Source organism: Papaver somniferum, chromosome 4 (genome assembly GCF_003573695.1).
Source record: "Papaver somniferum cultivar HN1 chromosome 4, ASM357369v1, whole genome shotgun sequence".
Classification (NCBI taxonomy): Eukaryota; Viridiplantae; Streptophyta; class Magnoliopsida; order Ranunculales; family Papaveraceae; genus Papaver; species Papaver somniferum.
The window spans coordinates 162710224-162724812 of record NC_039361.1 but is presented as its reverse complement, the minus strand read 5'-3'; the positions used below and the strand labels follow the sequence as shown (position 1 = coordinate 162724812).

At 36.3% G+C, this 14589-nt stretch overlaps 1 protein-coding gene across 1 annotated transcript; it reads right to left on the bottom strand.

Annotated features, from left to right (window-relative positions):
- Nucleotides 1-7326: 7326 nt before the first annotated feature.
- LOC113271801 lies at nucleotides 7327-9220 on the bottom strand. Its single transcript, XM_026521720.1, has 3 exons — nucleotides 8963-9220; nucleotides 8790-8856; nucleotides 7327-8660 (listed from the first exon to the last, which is right to left on the bottom strand). The coding sequence occupies exons 1-3, from the start codon at nucleotides 9032-9034 to the stop codon at nucleotides 7834-7836; spliced, it is 966 nt and encodes a 321-aa protein (XP_026377505.1). The 5' UTR covers nucleotides 9035-9220; the 3' UTR covers nucleotides 7327-7833.
- Nucleotides 9221-14589: the final 5369 nt, after the last annotated feature.

The window sequence follows — 14589 nt, the reverse complement described above, 5'->3', positions numbered from 1 at the left end:
TATGTTAATCCTCATTGTTTTGTCACTGTTAGTGCCATGTTTAATTTGCTGTTAGTTGATGGAATGCTAGGCTAGTTACCTTTGAAGCATTGAACTGATTGAGTAATGGAAGAAATCAGTGCTCATAGCAAGCTGATTATCTTGCCATTCCTTTTGTATGCTTAGGATGCAATGTGCTGATTGTGCAATGGAAGAAATCAGTGCTTATAGCAAGCTGATTATCTTGCCATTCCATTTTTGTTTGCCTGTATTCATGCCTTAGCTTTGCTCTGTTAGCTTCTCCACATCCCTGCCCTTGGCCTTAGGCCTTGGTTTGTTTTGTTATCTTTCTTTGCTGTCTAGTATTTGCTTTGTTTAGTTCTTGCATTGTTCTCTGCTTATTTTCTTTATTGTCATCACTGTTTGGTTCACTGCCATCCTTTCTTTCTCACTTGACTTGCACTGCTGCATTGCTTTTCTTCCTTGCTTGTGCTGCTGTCTTCTTGGCCTTGTGCTGCTGTGCACTGCTTATGCAGCTGCTGCTGCAACCCATCTGCCCTGCAACTCTCCTGTTGCCTTTTCCTGCTACCACTTCCCTCTGCACTGCAGTACTGCTGCTGCTTCCATCTTTGCCTTGTGCTGCTGCTGGTGCCCTCTCTGTGTTGCCTCTGCCAAGCTGCTGCTGCTGCTGTGCAGCACTTGTGCTGCTGCTGCTGTTGTTGCTGCCAAGCCTGCTGCCAAGCAAAAGCCCATCAGTCCAGTTCAAGGCCTAGTTCTCAGTTCTAAGCCCACTGTCTATTGTTTGTACAACTGAGCCCAAGCCTAAGTTTAAGACCAAAGCCCAAGTTCATTATTAAGGCCCAATCCAATTCAGGCTTAATCAAAAGCCTAAGTTTAAGGCCAAAGCCCATTTACACTTCAAAGACCAACTGAGCCCAAGCTCAGTTCATTTTATTGTTATCAAACCCATTAGTACTCAAAGCCCAATTTAAGCCAAAAGGCTTCATAGCCCAATAGCAACTAGGAACCCAATTAGCTAAACACTCCAAAACACACCCGATCTCTGTGGATCGACCCGTACTTGCACGAGCTACAACCGACGACCGTGCACTTGCGGTATTACTGTAGGCCCCCGTTTTCATTGCGCATAATTGTATACATATCTCCGGGCCCACCAAGTTTTTGGCCGGGGATAATTTCTATACCCTTTTTGAGGCCTGCCACTATTATGATAGTATTCCTCAAAAGGATTAAGAATTAATCTAGTGAGAGTCCATATTTTTGAGCGTAACGAGTGTTTTCTCAATCTTCCCTTCTTTCTATTTTTTCTTTTAGATTGAATCTCATCATCTAAATTTTCCTTTTTAGATGAATTGATATTATCTTGAGAACCCGAAGGTTTTTTCCATAATAATCTTTGAGCAATCTTCAAGGAATTTTGGCGTGCGATACAGATGCCAAGAGCAAGTTTTCCAAAGAAATTTCCCATGGAAAATTTTTATGGACTGAACAAACACAAACTTATCAGGTTTAAGGTGTTTTTCTGCTCTGATACCAATTGAAAAAGCGGGGGTACAACAACCACACCCAATATTTCGATTAACAATCTGTATGGACAAAGTCCAATATACTTTTAAGAGAATCAACTAGACTCGATCTTAATAAAGTATATCAAAGAGTTATATCTCTATTTCTTGATTCAATTCTTTCTCAATCAAATAGAAATCTGCGAGTCTAATTGAATACAAAAGAAATCACTTGAACGGTACCAAAGACCAATGTTCAAGGATCAATCAATTTCAATCAACAACCAAATGTCGGATTTCCAATTGATTGATTCAGACGCACAACCTGTGATATTTCAATTATATAAAAAATTATAATGTGGAATAGAAATAACACAGATACCAGTTATTTATTAACGACGAAACCGCAAATGCAGAAAAACCCCGGGACCTAGTCCAGGTTGAACACACACTGTATTAAGCCGCTACAGACACTAGCCTACTACAAACTAACTTCGGTCTGGACTGTAGTTGAACCCCAATCAATCTAAAACTGATCCAAGGTACAGTTGCGCTCTTTATGTCTCTGATCCCAGCAGGATACTACGCACTTGATTCCCTTAGCTGATCTCACCCACAACTAAGAGTTGCTACGATCCAAAGTCGAAGACTTTAATAAACAAATCTGTATCACACAAAAAAGTCTACATGAATAGATAAATATGTTTCCCACATAAATACCTACAAGTTTTGTTCTGTCTTTTGATAAATCAAGGTGAACAGGAACCCAATTAATAACCCGGACTTATATTCCCGAAAAACAACCTAGTATTATCAATCACCTCACAATAATCTTAGTCGACATAGCGAAAGAAGATATTGTGGAATCACAAACGATGAGACGAAGATGTTTGTGACTACTGTTATATCTTGCCTATCGGATATATTAATGTCAAGCCAATCGTTACGATTGTACTCAACACGATAGAATCAGTAAGATCAGATCACACGACTACGAGAAAGTAGTATTGGTCTGGCTTCACAATCCCAATAAAGTCTTTAAGTCATTAACCTGGTTTTCAAGAAGAAACCTAAGGTTGAAGGAGAATCGACTCTAGATAATACAACTAATATCACACATGAGACGTGGGGGATTAGGTTTCCCAGTTGCTATAGTTCTCCCTTATATATTCTTTCAAATCAGGGTTTGCAATCAATGTTAGCTTAGTAACAAAACATTCAATATTCACCGTTAGATGAAAACTTGATTAGATTCAAGATAATATCTTTTAGCCGTTGGATCGAAAACTTAGCTTGTTACACACAAATGAAATGCACGATTTTAGGTTTGTGTAACCGTACCCAAACATGTACACTTGTTGGTTCAATAATAGTTAATTTGCTTCAAAAAAAAAAAGAACAATAGTTAACCAAATGGTTATCCATATGAGCACTTTCATATCAACCATATTCTTCTTCACCATAACTAGTTCAAATGACTCAAATGAACTAGTTAGAGAGTTGTTCAATTGCAAGGAAATCTTATGTAACTACACAAGACACAATCGAAGCAAAAACGATTTGATTCACTCGAATCGGTTCATGAACTTTATAGCCCCGGTTTGCATTTTGCATTCCTTGGTTAATATAAAGTTCACAAACAATCGTCTTTAGATATAACCAACTTAAGTTCGCAGACTTAGTTCGCGGACTGAGTTCACGGCTCTTGCTCCGGTTCTCTTGATCAACAAAGTTCGCAAACTTAGGTTCAAGGAAAATGACTTATACATATATGTTTTTCCACACAATGCTTTTATCCATCATTGGCTATATAATCTAAACTTTCATTTCAATCATTGAAACATTCATAGGGACGTTATTACATAGTTGTTATTCACAAAATATTTTTCGTCAAAGTAAACAATTTTCAAAGTGATTGAAACACAACATGACTTTCGTCACTAGGTAAAGATGAACTTGTCTAAAACGAAAGCTTACAAACACATATTTCGAGAAATAGATAGGCGAGATAAACTCGGCTTGAAATAGCAAATGTGTATAATCAAAGTCTATATACCAAAACGAATTTTGTCTCAAAATAGGAGATAGACTTTTGAGTGATTGATAAGTTCAAGTCTCCAGATACCTTTTAGTCGATGAAGTTCCACCAGTTCCTTGACTAGTCCTTTGTCTTTTATGATTATTGCCATGGAGTTCTTGAGCTCAACTACACTTTTTATCCTAGTCCGAGATTTAGCTATAGTAGGATAGAAATCAATACTTATAGTTTTGATCACTAACATTGAAAAACATGCTTGAGATAACAACGTATGAGAGTTCGACCGAGCAATGCTCTAACAGAGAAGATCATGAGACAGTTCATTTGGGGTTCTTCAGCTAAGAAGCAAAAAACAAGCTGGGTTGGTTGGAAGAAGATTAGTCTGTCTAAGGAGAGAGGAGGTGTTGGAATCAAGAAGCTTATGATCACGAATGAAGCCCTTCATGCAAAGTGGATTTGGAGATATGGGAATGAGGAAGATGCATTATGGAGAAAGATTATTAATCAAAAGTTGGGGGAAACACAAAAGCTTTTTTTCCTAATACTACAAACAAGCATATAGGGAAAAGTTTATGGGAAGGGACCCTAAACTCAGTTCCAAGTCTTGAGCAATGCACTGCAATCCAAGTGAATAATGGCAATAGAATTTTGTTCTAGAAAGATAAGTGACTTAATGGCCAGACTCCTAAGTTGATGTTTCCTTCACTATTCAAGATCAGTAACAAGAAAAATGCTCAACTATAGGATATGTTGGATGTCAGTGTTAATAATAATTGGAATTTTACATTCTGCAGGTTATTAAAAGAGCAAGAAATCGAAGATGTGGCTCATCTTTTGTATTTGCTTCATAATATTGATAGAGATAGTGGCAGTTATCAAAGAGTTTGGCAGGAGGGAACAAAAGGCTTTTCTGTGGCAGAATGTTATAAAGCCTTAAAAGATGATGGTCTATTGAGGTTTCCTTTCAAATCTATTTGGAACCCCATAATTCCTCATAAGGTTGCACTCTTTGTATGGACTTTGTGTTGCAACGCTGCTTCTACCCTATACTCTAATTCATATAGGAATACTATCATGGTAAATGGTTGCCTATTATGCAATAAGTCAGTTGAATCAAACCAACATATCTTTCTTCACTGTGAAACTACCAGGTCAGTGTGGTATTACTTCTTGAATTTTTATAAATTGCAGTGGGTTTTTCATGATTCAGTAAGAAGTAACATCTGAGAATGGAGAAAGAAGAATTGCAAGAATAGTTCAATCAAGAGAAAATTTTGGAATTTGTATCCATTTGCTATTTGGTGGGGTATATGGATTGAGAGGAATGCAAGACTGTTGAATGAGCAATATAAGACCAAGAGGAATTAATTGATAGTGTGAATATCAATATTTATAATTGGTGTGTCAGAACAACCATCTTTGGAGACGTATCTATAAACTCTATCTTGAATAACTGGGAGGGTGTAATGGCTTAGCTGGGTAGTTAGCTTCTTTGCTTGAGAGATTTTGGGTTCAAAGTTTTGTTCGGTGGATGTGCTTTTTTGAGTATGGTCTCATACTTTCGTTTCTTCTTTTCCTTTCTTTTTAGCTGCTCACTACCTGAGTGGAATGTTGATTTTTATCAATAAAATTGTCATTTTTGAGTTAAAAAAAAAATTTAGGCTTTGACGGTCCCTTTCAATTCAAACATTATTTAATTCCATGCTCTTCGCCCAACAAACAACTTCCAGTAAGCTCACAGACTCTTCTTCTGCAGTAGAGGCACCAAGAAAAAGTTAAAAAGTGTAACTTGGCACTGTTTCCTTCTAAACATTGAAATGACATATGAACCGGACCCATACATCCGCTGCCAGGCTTACCGAGTGTGAAGTCCAGAAGTTTATCTCAACCCTCACAAAAACTCTCTCCGCTTTCGGAATTGCACATTAACAGGGGATATTTATGATATGGTCCCACCAGTGTGTGAGAGGTGGGTTCGTAGGGCAGATTGTGGGATTCAACCCCAGTCGGTCAATACATCGTTTTTGATTATTGAAGTGTGTAATACAGTGGTACATACCATTGACCACAGACACGATCGTCATCAAGTGATACCGAGACATCTTATACCACACTTGAAGATAAACGGGAAATCAACAAAGTGCTTGCAACGAGTGATGTTGGTTCTTTATACAGACTTCTTCTGTCTCATGAGACTGTTGCTCATATTGGGATGTAAACGGCAATGAATGTTAGACCAATGAGTTTAGAAGCTGGCGACGAGATTGGAATGTTTTGGGATTCAGTCTCTTATCTTTGTTTTCAACTACTCAAAAAGCACCCTTAAACAGAGAAATTTAAGCTCCCCTAGTTCAATATGTAATTTCTTTCTTTTTGAGTGTTTTATTGAAACTCATTATGTTTTTCAGATGCTCTTTGCTTGATTTTCTTTGACAAACTAAGCATGCATACGAGTGACAAACTAAGTGCATAACCTGAGGAAAAAAGAAGGGGAATAGGAAATCCTGGCAGAGATGCCAGAACTTCCACATTGAAACCAGCTTGACTCAATAAAGAAGAACAAAATTACATACAGGAACTGCTAATTCCTCCAATTAAGACTAAAAAATCAAAGCTCACAACAGTAACTCCAGCATTATGTGTTTCACACTTCCAAGTAACTAAGCATCCACAACCGTGACTGCACGGAGAAACTGATATCATAAAAAAATTATACATCATATACATAGAAAAAGTTCGGGTACCATCTTAAAAACCATCCCTTGGTTTATCTAGCCTAAGTGTCAGTATAGTAAAAGCTACTCTAATGGTGTGCGTTAGAGCTGCCAGTGACTCGGTACTAGAGATAAGACCATGTGAAAAATACTTCTCCTGGATGCAGAGACAAATGTCTCACCTACTACTGTACTTCCCTCCAATCTATCACAAGCTTAATTTTCACGAGTTCTGCGGCTTCTGCCTCATGTTTCCAACCCCAGTCATATTCCTACAATATATATCTAAGATTAACATAGACAGGGTAAAGCAGTCGATAATCAGTTACAGTGTGCATGAGGATTAGTAATTTCTGAAATTTGAAAAAAAATCTATGATCAACCTATCACACCAGACCACAGCTCAAGCATCACAGTGAAACCAGCTTGACTGAATACAGAAGATAAAGTTACATACAGAAACGGCTGATTCCTCCAATTAAGACAAAAATCAAAGCCGCACAACATTAACTCCAGCATAATGTGTTCACATAACTAGAAGAATAGCTGATTCCATATGTTAAATTGCTACATTAACTCTCTCTCAGCGGCAATTGGCTTATATGATATATAATCACAGTACAGACGTAAGACTACTTACAAAATTCAATAGCTCGAAAACACTTTCCGGAGATTAGCAGCACAGAAACCATGTCCCTGCACTATCTAATTCGTACACTTCAATAGATATGCCAGTACTCAGCATTCCGGTCCTCCTTAGGCAACCATCATAAACTCCTGAGAAACAGTGAAAAGAAATATACAAGTACAACTGACAAGTTGCCTACAACTGTAAGCTAACTTGCGTTAGAAAGAAAGTCAAATGCCATATTTCCACTTACTTTGCTGCTTATGAAGGGCATGTAGTTGTTTCTATAGCTTAGGCTATTAAATACTACATTAACCACAAGACAATTTGTCGATGTTCATATGGCACTTTCAACAAAATCTACCAAATTCTCATCCAGGTTAGGTTATCCACAGGAAAAGCATATATTAAACAGAAATGGAAAGTGTATGTACCATATCGTACCAGAGAAACTTGTGCAATGCAAGTACTTCATTATGATTGTTCAGCTTAAAGTTTATTGTTTCATACAAGATAACATTCTGATGAAATGGATCACCAAGAGCTGAAAATATTACAAATATTCCAGTTTATTGTTCTGCATAATGGACATTAAACTTCCAATGCTACAAGCATAAAGCAGATAGTAAATGCACAATGACACTAATTATTTGAGCATATAACTACACTTATCGATTTGAAACAATATTGTACTGGATTTTGATGTATTCATTGTCTATACCACCATATCTATTCACATGCCCGCATGTCATCTACATCAGCACAAACATCATACGAGGAAGCATATAACTCGGTAACATACCAAGTTCAGTTCCCCCAGCCTCATCAAATCCATATCCCTATATTCACATCTTCCTCAATGAAATTTCTAACTGTGAAGACGACACAGAAGACACGAGAAAAACAACAAACACATTCCACAACAAAAAAAGGGACTTTGTTCTATTCCTAAGACCTTGTATTCATGCTACACGATCGAGCAAACCGGATAGAAGGAGCAGTTCCTCCACCAACACCTGTATCCTTGTTTAAAGGATCAGCATACTGTTTTCTGCAACCCGGACAACGCGCATCAGCTTCAAGAATCCTCTTATGACAGAAGAGGCAAAGATGAAATCCACAAGAACAAGGGAGAAAACTCGAGTCCGTCAGATCCAAGTCTTCATAGCAGATAGGACAAGATGAAGGCGGTGATGTTATAACGTGGCAAGCCCAATTAACACCTCCACGGCCACAGTGCCTATCAGAATTCGTTGGTAAACTAAGTTGTTTTTCAAGATAAGGTAAACTCTGTGGACGATAAGCATCATCAGGCCTCCATGCATGAGGTTTTGCCTCAGGATTCAATACAGCCCTGTTACGTTCAGGTTTGGCCAATTCAGCAGAGACTTTTTTTGCAGCAAAAGGATCAGATTTAGGGGCTTTCTCCTTTTCATCTGCAATTAAGGCATCAGCCATTGTCTCCCAGTCATCCAAACATCCATCGTCATCATCTTCTACTCTTTCCTCTTCCTCTTCTTCGCTGATGGTTCCAGAAAAACATCCACTACTACTACTGCAACTTCCACTGCTACTCCCTGGACGTTCTTTTCTAGTATCATTCCCACCCAAAACACTATCAACCCTACCACCACAATTCATTATGAATTCCACAACATTTTCACCCCTTGTTGATTTCAACTCCAAATTCCTCTCATTTTTTGAAGGTGGTAAAGATACTGGAAGAACTGAATCGTTCCCCCCACTCAATTCCTCCTTAAAACCCTTGTTTTTGGCTGAACCATCCAATAATATTGTTACAATAATAAAGCATAAAGAAACGATCTTTCTTGACAAATAACAAAACCCATCGAAGAAAACACTGAAATTAATTCATAAAATCAATAATTCACCCATGCACATACCTTGAGATAGCCATTGTTCTCTCCGCGCATCAAGTTTTTCTTGCTTCAATTTCGCCAACCTGTTTGTCTGAATTTAAAAAAAAATAAATCAGAACCCATGAATTTTTTCCAAGAAAAGATAGAATCTTTGATGAATTGAATCAAACCCATGATTCAAAATTAGTTTCACCCACCCTTTTTTTCTTGCCGAATTCCTTGGGGCAAACAGGAACAGAACCCTTGTTCATCATTGAATCAGAACCCATGATCGATTTCTAACAAATTTGAGATTGAGATTTCTTGAAACCCTAATTCACAGGAAGAAGATATAAAACCCTGAAAATTTTTCTTATTTTGAGAAAGATATTTTCGTGAGAGAGTGGATAACGAAAGCCTCCGTGTGTTGTTTGGTTTCCGGTGAAGTTCAATTCCCCCCCTTTCGTATGTCTAATTCTTTTCTCTCAATATTTCCGTTTTAAATAATTATTGAGTTACTAATTTACCCTTGGTTTGGCTGTATTTAATTGTTTGTATATGGGTTGTGGGGGATTCTAATGGCTGTTTTTTGTGCAAAATGGGGATATACGGGATTTGTTTTGTCTTTTTTTCTTCACATTTTGGGTATTACATAATGAATGAACGAGTAATTGCATTTAATGAGGCAATTAAAGGAAGATTAATTGTATGTCCCCCAGTAATTAATTAAAGATTATCTATTCCCAGATGATTATTTTTTTTCTGTTGTGATATTCCCAAAGAAAAACCAAAACATGGGGAAGGAGCTGATGGCCGTAGGCTGATGCTAACTCCAGTGGAAACGATTTTTATTTTTCATAGATTATGTATTGCTATTCAAAAATGTGTTGGATCATAACTTGTTACTAGGTTGTCGATCAATGATTTTTACGAGTCGTAATTATTTGTACACTTTATTTACATCAACAAAAGAGAATAAAAACTAGCTTAACCGGTTAAGAGAAGAATGAAAGAATGCATACTTAAATCTTGGCGTGTTGCGTACTTGGCGAAATTATCCGCCAAAGAATTAGCATCTTGTATAATGAAATAAAAACTAAGTGCACTGATCTCCACAATGATGTCTTCAATTAACAGTCTAATCCAAGGAATAGACCAAATTTCTTGGTTTGGTACCCATCGCTTGTTGGTAATCACCATCTATTATGACAGAAGATTACCATTTACTGCAGCCATTAGAAGGTCATTTTATAGATAGTTGTCGAGGCTGTTGCTTGGTATTCAGCGCCAGGCATTCATAGGCACAACTGTAGCTGTGGACTTGTGGTTTTTGGCTGCACCATGGCTGTATACGGTAACCAAATGGCGTTTGAACTGTCATTTGTAGGTATTGTAACGCTTTTTTGACATTGTTTTTATGGGTAAAAATACTCACTAAATAATTTACTCGACTAAAAAAAACATATTATAAGGGTTCCAAGAAAAAAGTTTCGAGGGTTCATAAGGATTCAAATATCCTACAATGAAGACCTAATTTATAAGAAAAATATTAAAATACCCTTAACCTATTAAATTTTGAAAACCTAAAACTAATTTGTTTTCATTCCTCTCCTTTAATTCTTACATTTTCTTCTTCCCCATCACTTTCATCGCTTATTTCTTCGATTAATCGTCAATTCTCAAAATAATTCATTATCGATTAACACCATTTAATCCACGCGCAATAACTTCAATAAGGTAAACATCAAAAACCCATCTTATTTAATTGGTTTCAATGCATGGATAAGCGGAATCAATTGAATTGAGTTTTTGAAAAACAGTTTCAGAAGTGTCTACGGTTGGGAAGTATGACTTTTCCCAACCATAGACTGTCTACGGTGAGGAAGTATGAATTTTCCCAACCGTAAACTGGATTGCCTACGGTGGGGAAGTATGAATTTCCAAACCGTAGATTGTCTACGGTTAGGAAATTGGCTACGGTGGGGCAATATGAATTTTCCCAACCGTAAACTGAACTGGACAGTGCTGAAACTGTTTTTCAAAAATAAGTGATGGGTTTTCTTAGTTTTTTCTTTTTATGATCGTCATCTTCATCGCGACGGAAAAGAAGAAGAAGAGGGTTTTTTTTTATGATCATCATCTTTATCATGATTTATAAATGGAAAGAGAAGGAGAAGATACTAGATTTAGTTTTTTGTATATGATCATCATCTTCATCATGTATAATTGAAAAGAGAAGGAATTTAATTTTATAATTCATGGAAGGTATTTTAGCCATCACAAAAAATAGTTAGATATGGAGTTTTGTTGATTACTATTTCATAATCCGATTTTATCATCTTGTAAACCCTCAAAACTCCTTTGTTAGAGCCCTATAATAGGTTTCAAAAAAAAGATAATCTATATTTGAAAGGTTTTATTCTCAAAGACCTTCAGATTTCTCGATTTCCAATAACAAGCTAGCTCCCTTACAAAAGTCTCAAATTTGTCCTGCATACCAAGCTAGTCAGCTATAAGGTCTCGAATTGACTTGTTATTTAACTGTTCTGTTATTGTTCCCAAAGGTGAAGCAACCAAAATCAATCTTCCTCGTGGACAATGGAGGAGCAAGTGATATAAAGACTCGTCTTGGTCTATACGGAAGCTGCAATCTGGGTCGATATTTCGAGTAAATCTGTTGATGGATTTTCTGCGACCAACCCCATTGTGTAAAATGCACTACATGAAAACTTAAACTTGTGGAGCTCTACATTTGACTTTAGTTTCTTCCAAGGGAACATATCATTTTTGGAACTAGAACATTGCCCCTGCTCATCCATGAGAAACCTCTATAAAGTTTTGGAGTGAAAACACAAGCGGGAGTTGGCTTCCATATAAGCATGTCTCACGAATATGAATATCTAAAATAACATTAACGGTGGTAGTACTGAACAAAGATGGATTATCCTAAAAATTATCATTTGTTTTTAGGGTGGACAAAAATACCATTTTTTATTTTTTTCTTTCTCTTAATAAAAATAAATAAAAAAAAAACTTAAAACTTAAATATCTTTTATGTCCAAAATGATAAACTTTATATTCGGAAAGTCCTCGACGATAGCTTTCCAACGAGTACCATTGTCACTATGTTTCCGAGCTTTTAATTTTTGCCTTATTTTTAGCTATATAATGAACTATATACGAGTTTATTTCTTGTAGCAGTTTATTCCACAAATGAAATCCATATAAAAACCTTAAAAAAAAACAGACTTCATTCCAGAAATGAAATCCATATAAAAACCCAAAAAAACAGACTTCATTTCAGAAATGAAGTCCATATAAAAACCTAAGAAAAACAGACTTCATCGCAGAAATGAAGTCCATATAGAAACAGACTTCATTCCAGAAATGAAGTCCAGTGTAAAAACATAAAAAACAGACTTCATTCCAGAAATGAAGTCCATATAAAAACATAAAAAAAACAGACAATGAAGTCCATATAAAAACATTAAAAAAAAAAAACAGATTTCATTTCTGGAATGAAGTCCATATAAAAACAGACTTCATTTCTACTTCATTTTATAGCTAAAAATAAGGTAAAAATTAAAAGCTCTGAAACGTAGCGACAATGATACTCGTTGGAAAGCTATCGTCGAGGGCTTTCCAAATATATAAAATTTATCATTTTTAGACATAAGATTCAAAAAATATTTAAGTTTTTATTTATTTATTTCTATTAAGAGAGAGAAAAAAATTTAAGAAAGAGAAAGGGTAATTTAGATATTTTAATATTTTTAAATAGTTATGGATCAAATGGAAAAGATAATTTCTGAAAAGACCAAACATACATGAGATCCCCTAAAAAAGTATCAAAAGATATTTTTCCCTTTAACAATTGTACCAAGGAGTATTAGGTTCTATAAGTAATCTCCTTCCCAGTTTGCCCACCATGGTTTTGTTTATATGCTCAAGAGATCTCAACCCCATATTTCCATCATGTTTAGCTTTTAAAAACCAATCCTAGTTGACAAAGTGCAAGTGTTTCAAATCTTTGTTATGTCCCCATTAGAAAATTCGAATTATTTACTCTAATTTTCTAATAACCTTCTTATGGATGAACGATGTCGCTACAAAGTATACCGGTATGAGAGCAATTTCTATAGGATGAACAAATTCTAAGGTTATTTATTTTGATCCCATTATGGGATGAACAAACCAAGAAAACAGATGTTCAACTGAACAAATTTGTTCATTTGAACATCGAATCACATCAACATACACGCGTCTGTCGCAAGGACGCGCGACATCACTGATAACTCTGGCGATATGGTGGTTGTCGCCCGAGTTTCTATTGAAAACGCGCGTTTTTAGCTAAATCGCCAGCATCATCAGCAGAATCTCTAGGTCTGGATCAATGGCGCCAACGGCTCCATCTGAACGGCTGAGTAATCAGGTGATCCAACGACTACATTTATTTGAATTCTGTAAATACTCCTCATTTCAACTATAAATTCACACATTCTACTCTTCACTCTCAATTCTTGATTGAACATGTCTCGACCCCGGTTAGTTCTGCGAATTCCGTATACTAAAGAAGAAGATGAATCTATTTGCAAAAACTATATTTTTTTATCTACTCAACTTGCTTCAGCAAACTATCCATGGGTAAATTTCTGGGTGGTTATTCACGATGGGTTCTGCAGTGACACTCGTAATCCGAGTCGTCGTTCTATATCATACATAGAGCATCGTTTTGGTACAATTAAGAAAGAAGTAAATGATTTTGTAGCTTTAACCATACACGTAAATCGATATCGACTGAGAAGTGAAACTAATGCTGAGATGGTGATAAGATCGTTGGCTGAATGGCGAAGATGGAAAAATGTATCTTTTGCTTTTGACAAATGTTTTGAAATCCTTTTGGTGTTGAACAGTTTCAACCCTTCCTTGGTGTTGTTGTTTCCACCAAGTACTTCTTCTCATTAGTGAAGCTAATGTAATGTGTAGTCCGTCGTAATTTAGTGAAGCCAATGTAACACTTTTAAACATATGTAATTTTATTTGATTAAATATTGTTGTACTTTTAAAACGAAAACTACAAATGTAGCAGAATTAAAAATTACAATAATTAAAAACTACAAACAAAATCGAAAACTACAAATGTAAAACGCTACTTCTAACGTCGCTTATCTCTATCTCTAGCTCCCACATTGGTATTTTCTGTAGCCAATAATTCACAGAGTCCTGGGGATAGACCTGCGAAATCACCCATTGCCAATATAGTTTATTAATTTCCCAATGGCGATAGACCTGGCTGAACAAAATTAGGTGATTAGTAAACACTTTGTGTACTCGGTCCTCCAAGCATATAAGAGGTTTGTTTTTGTGGTGGTGTTGGTGTAGCATTCACTTTGGCTGTATGGAAAATTTGGGTTGTATGGCACATTTTGGTTGTAGGGCACATTTTATGGCACATTCTGGTTGTGGTTGTAGGGCGAGAATGAAGATGAAATGTGCCTAGGTTCAATCCGATATGCGTGAGGTTGAGATACATGCACAATTTGTGGTGAAGATGTAGTATTGTGTTGTGTGTCTCGCACCATTGTTTCTTCACTTTCGTGCATTGTTGATATGTCGTTTTCTGGGCTTTCATGATGCACTATACCAAAAAAAACGATTTTATTTTTCGTTGCTAATAATTTAAGCAACGCTTATGTACGTTGCCCACACGACGTCACAAAGGTAAGTTCATACGTTGCTTAATTTAACTAAAGCTACCCTTACAATCGTTGCTTTAATTATAATTAATGCAACTTGTAAAATAATATAAGAACATATATATACGTTGCAAAATATATTACCAGAA

Excerpts from the sequence above, each read along its gene's own strand:
- LOC113271801 (XM_026521720.1), bottom strand. The coding sequence starts at position 9,034 with ATGGGTTCTGATTCAATGATGAACAAGGGTTCTGTTCCTGTTTGCCCC. Across the intron at positions 8,857-8,962 it reads AATTCGGCAAGAAAAAAAGG|ACAAACAGGTTGGCGAAATT; the intron begins GTGGGTGAAACT and ends TTTTAAATTCAG. Across the intron at positions 8,661-8,789 it reads AGAACAATGGCTATCTCAAG|CCAAAAACAAGGGTTTTAAG; the intron begins GTATGTGCATGG and ends TGGATGGTTCAG.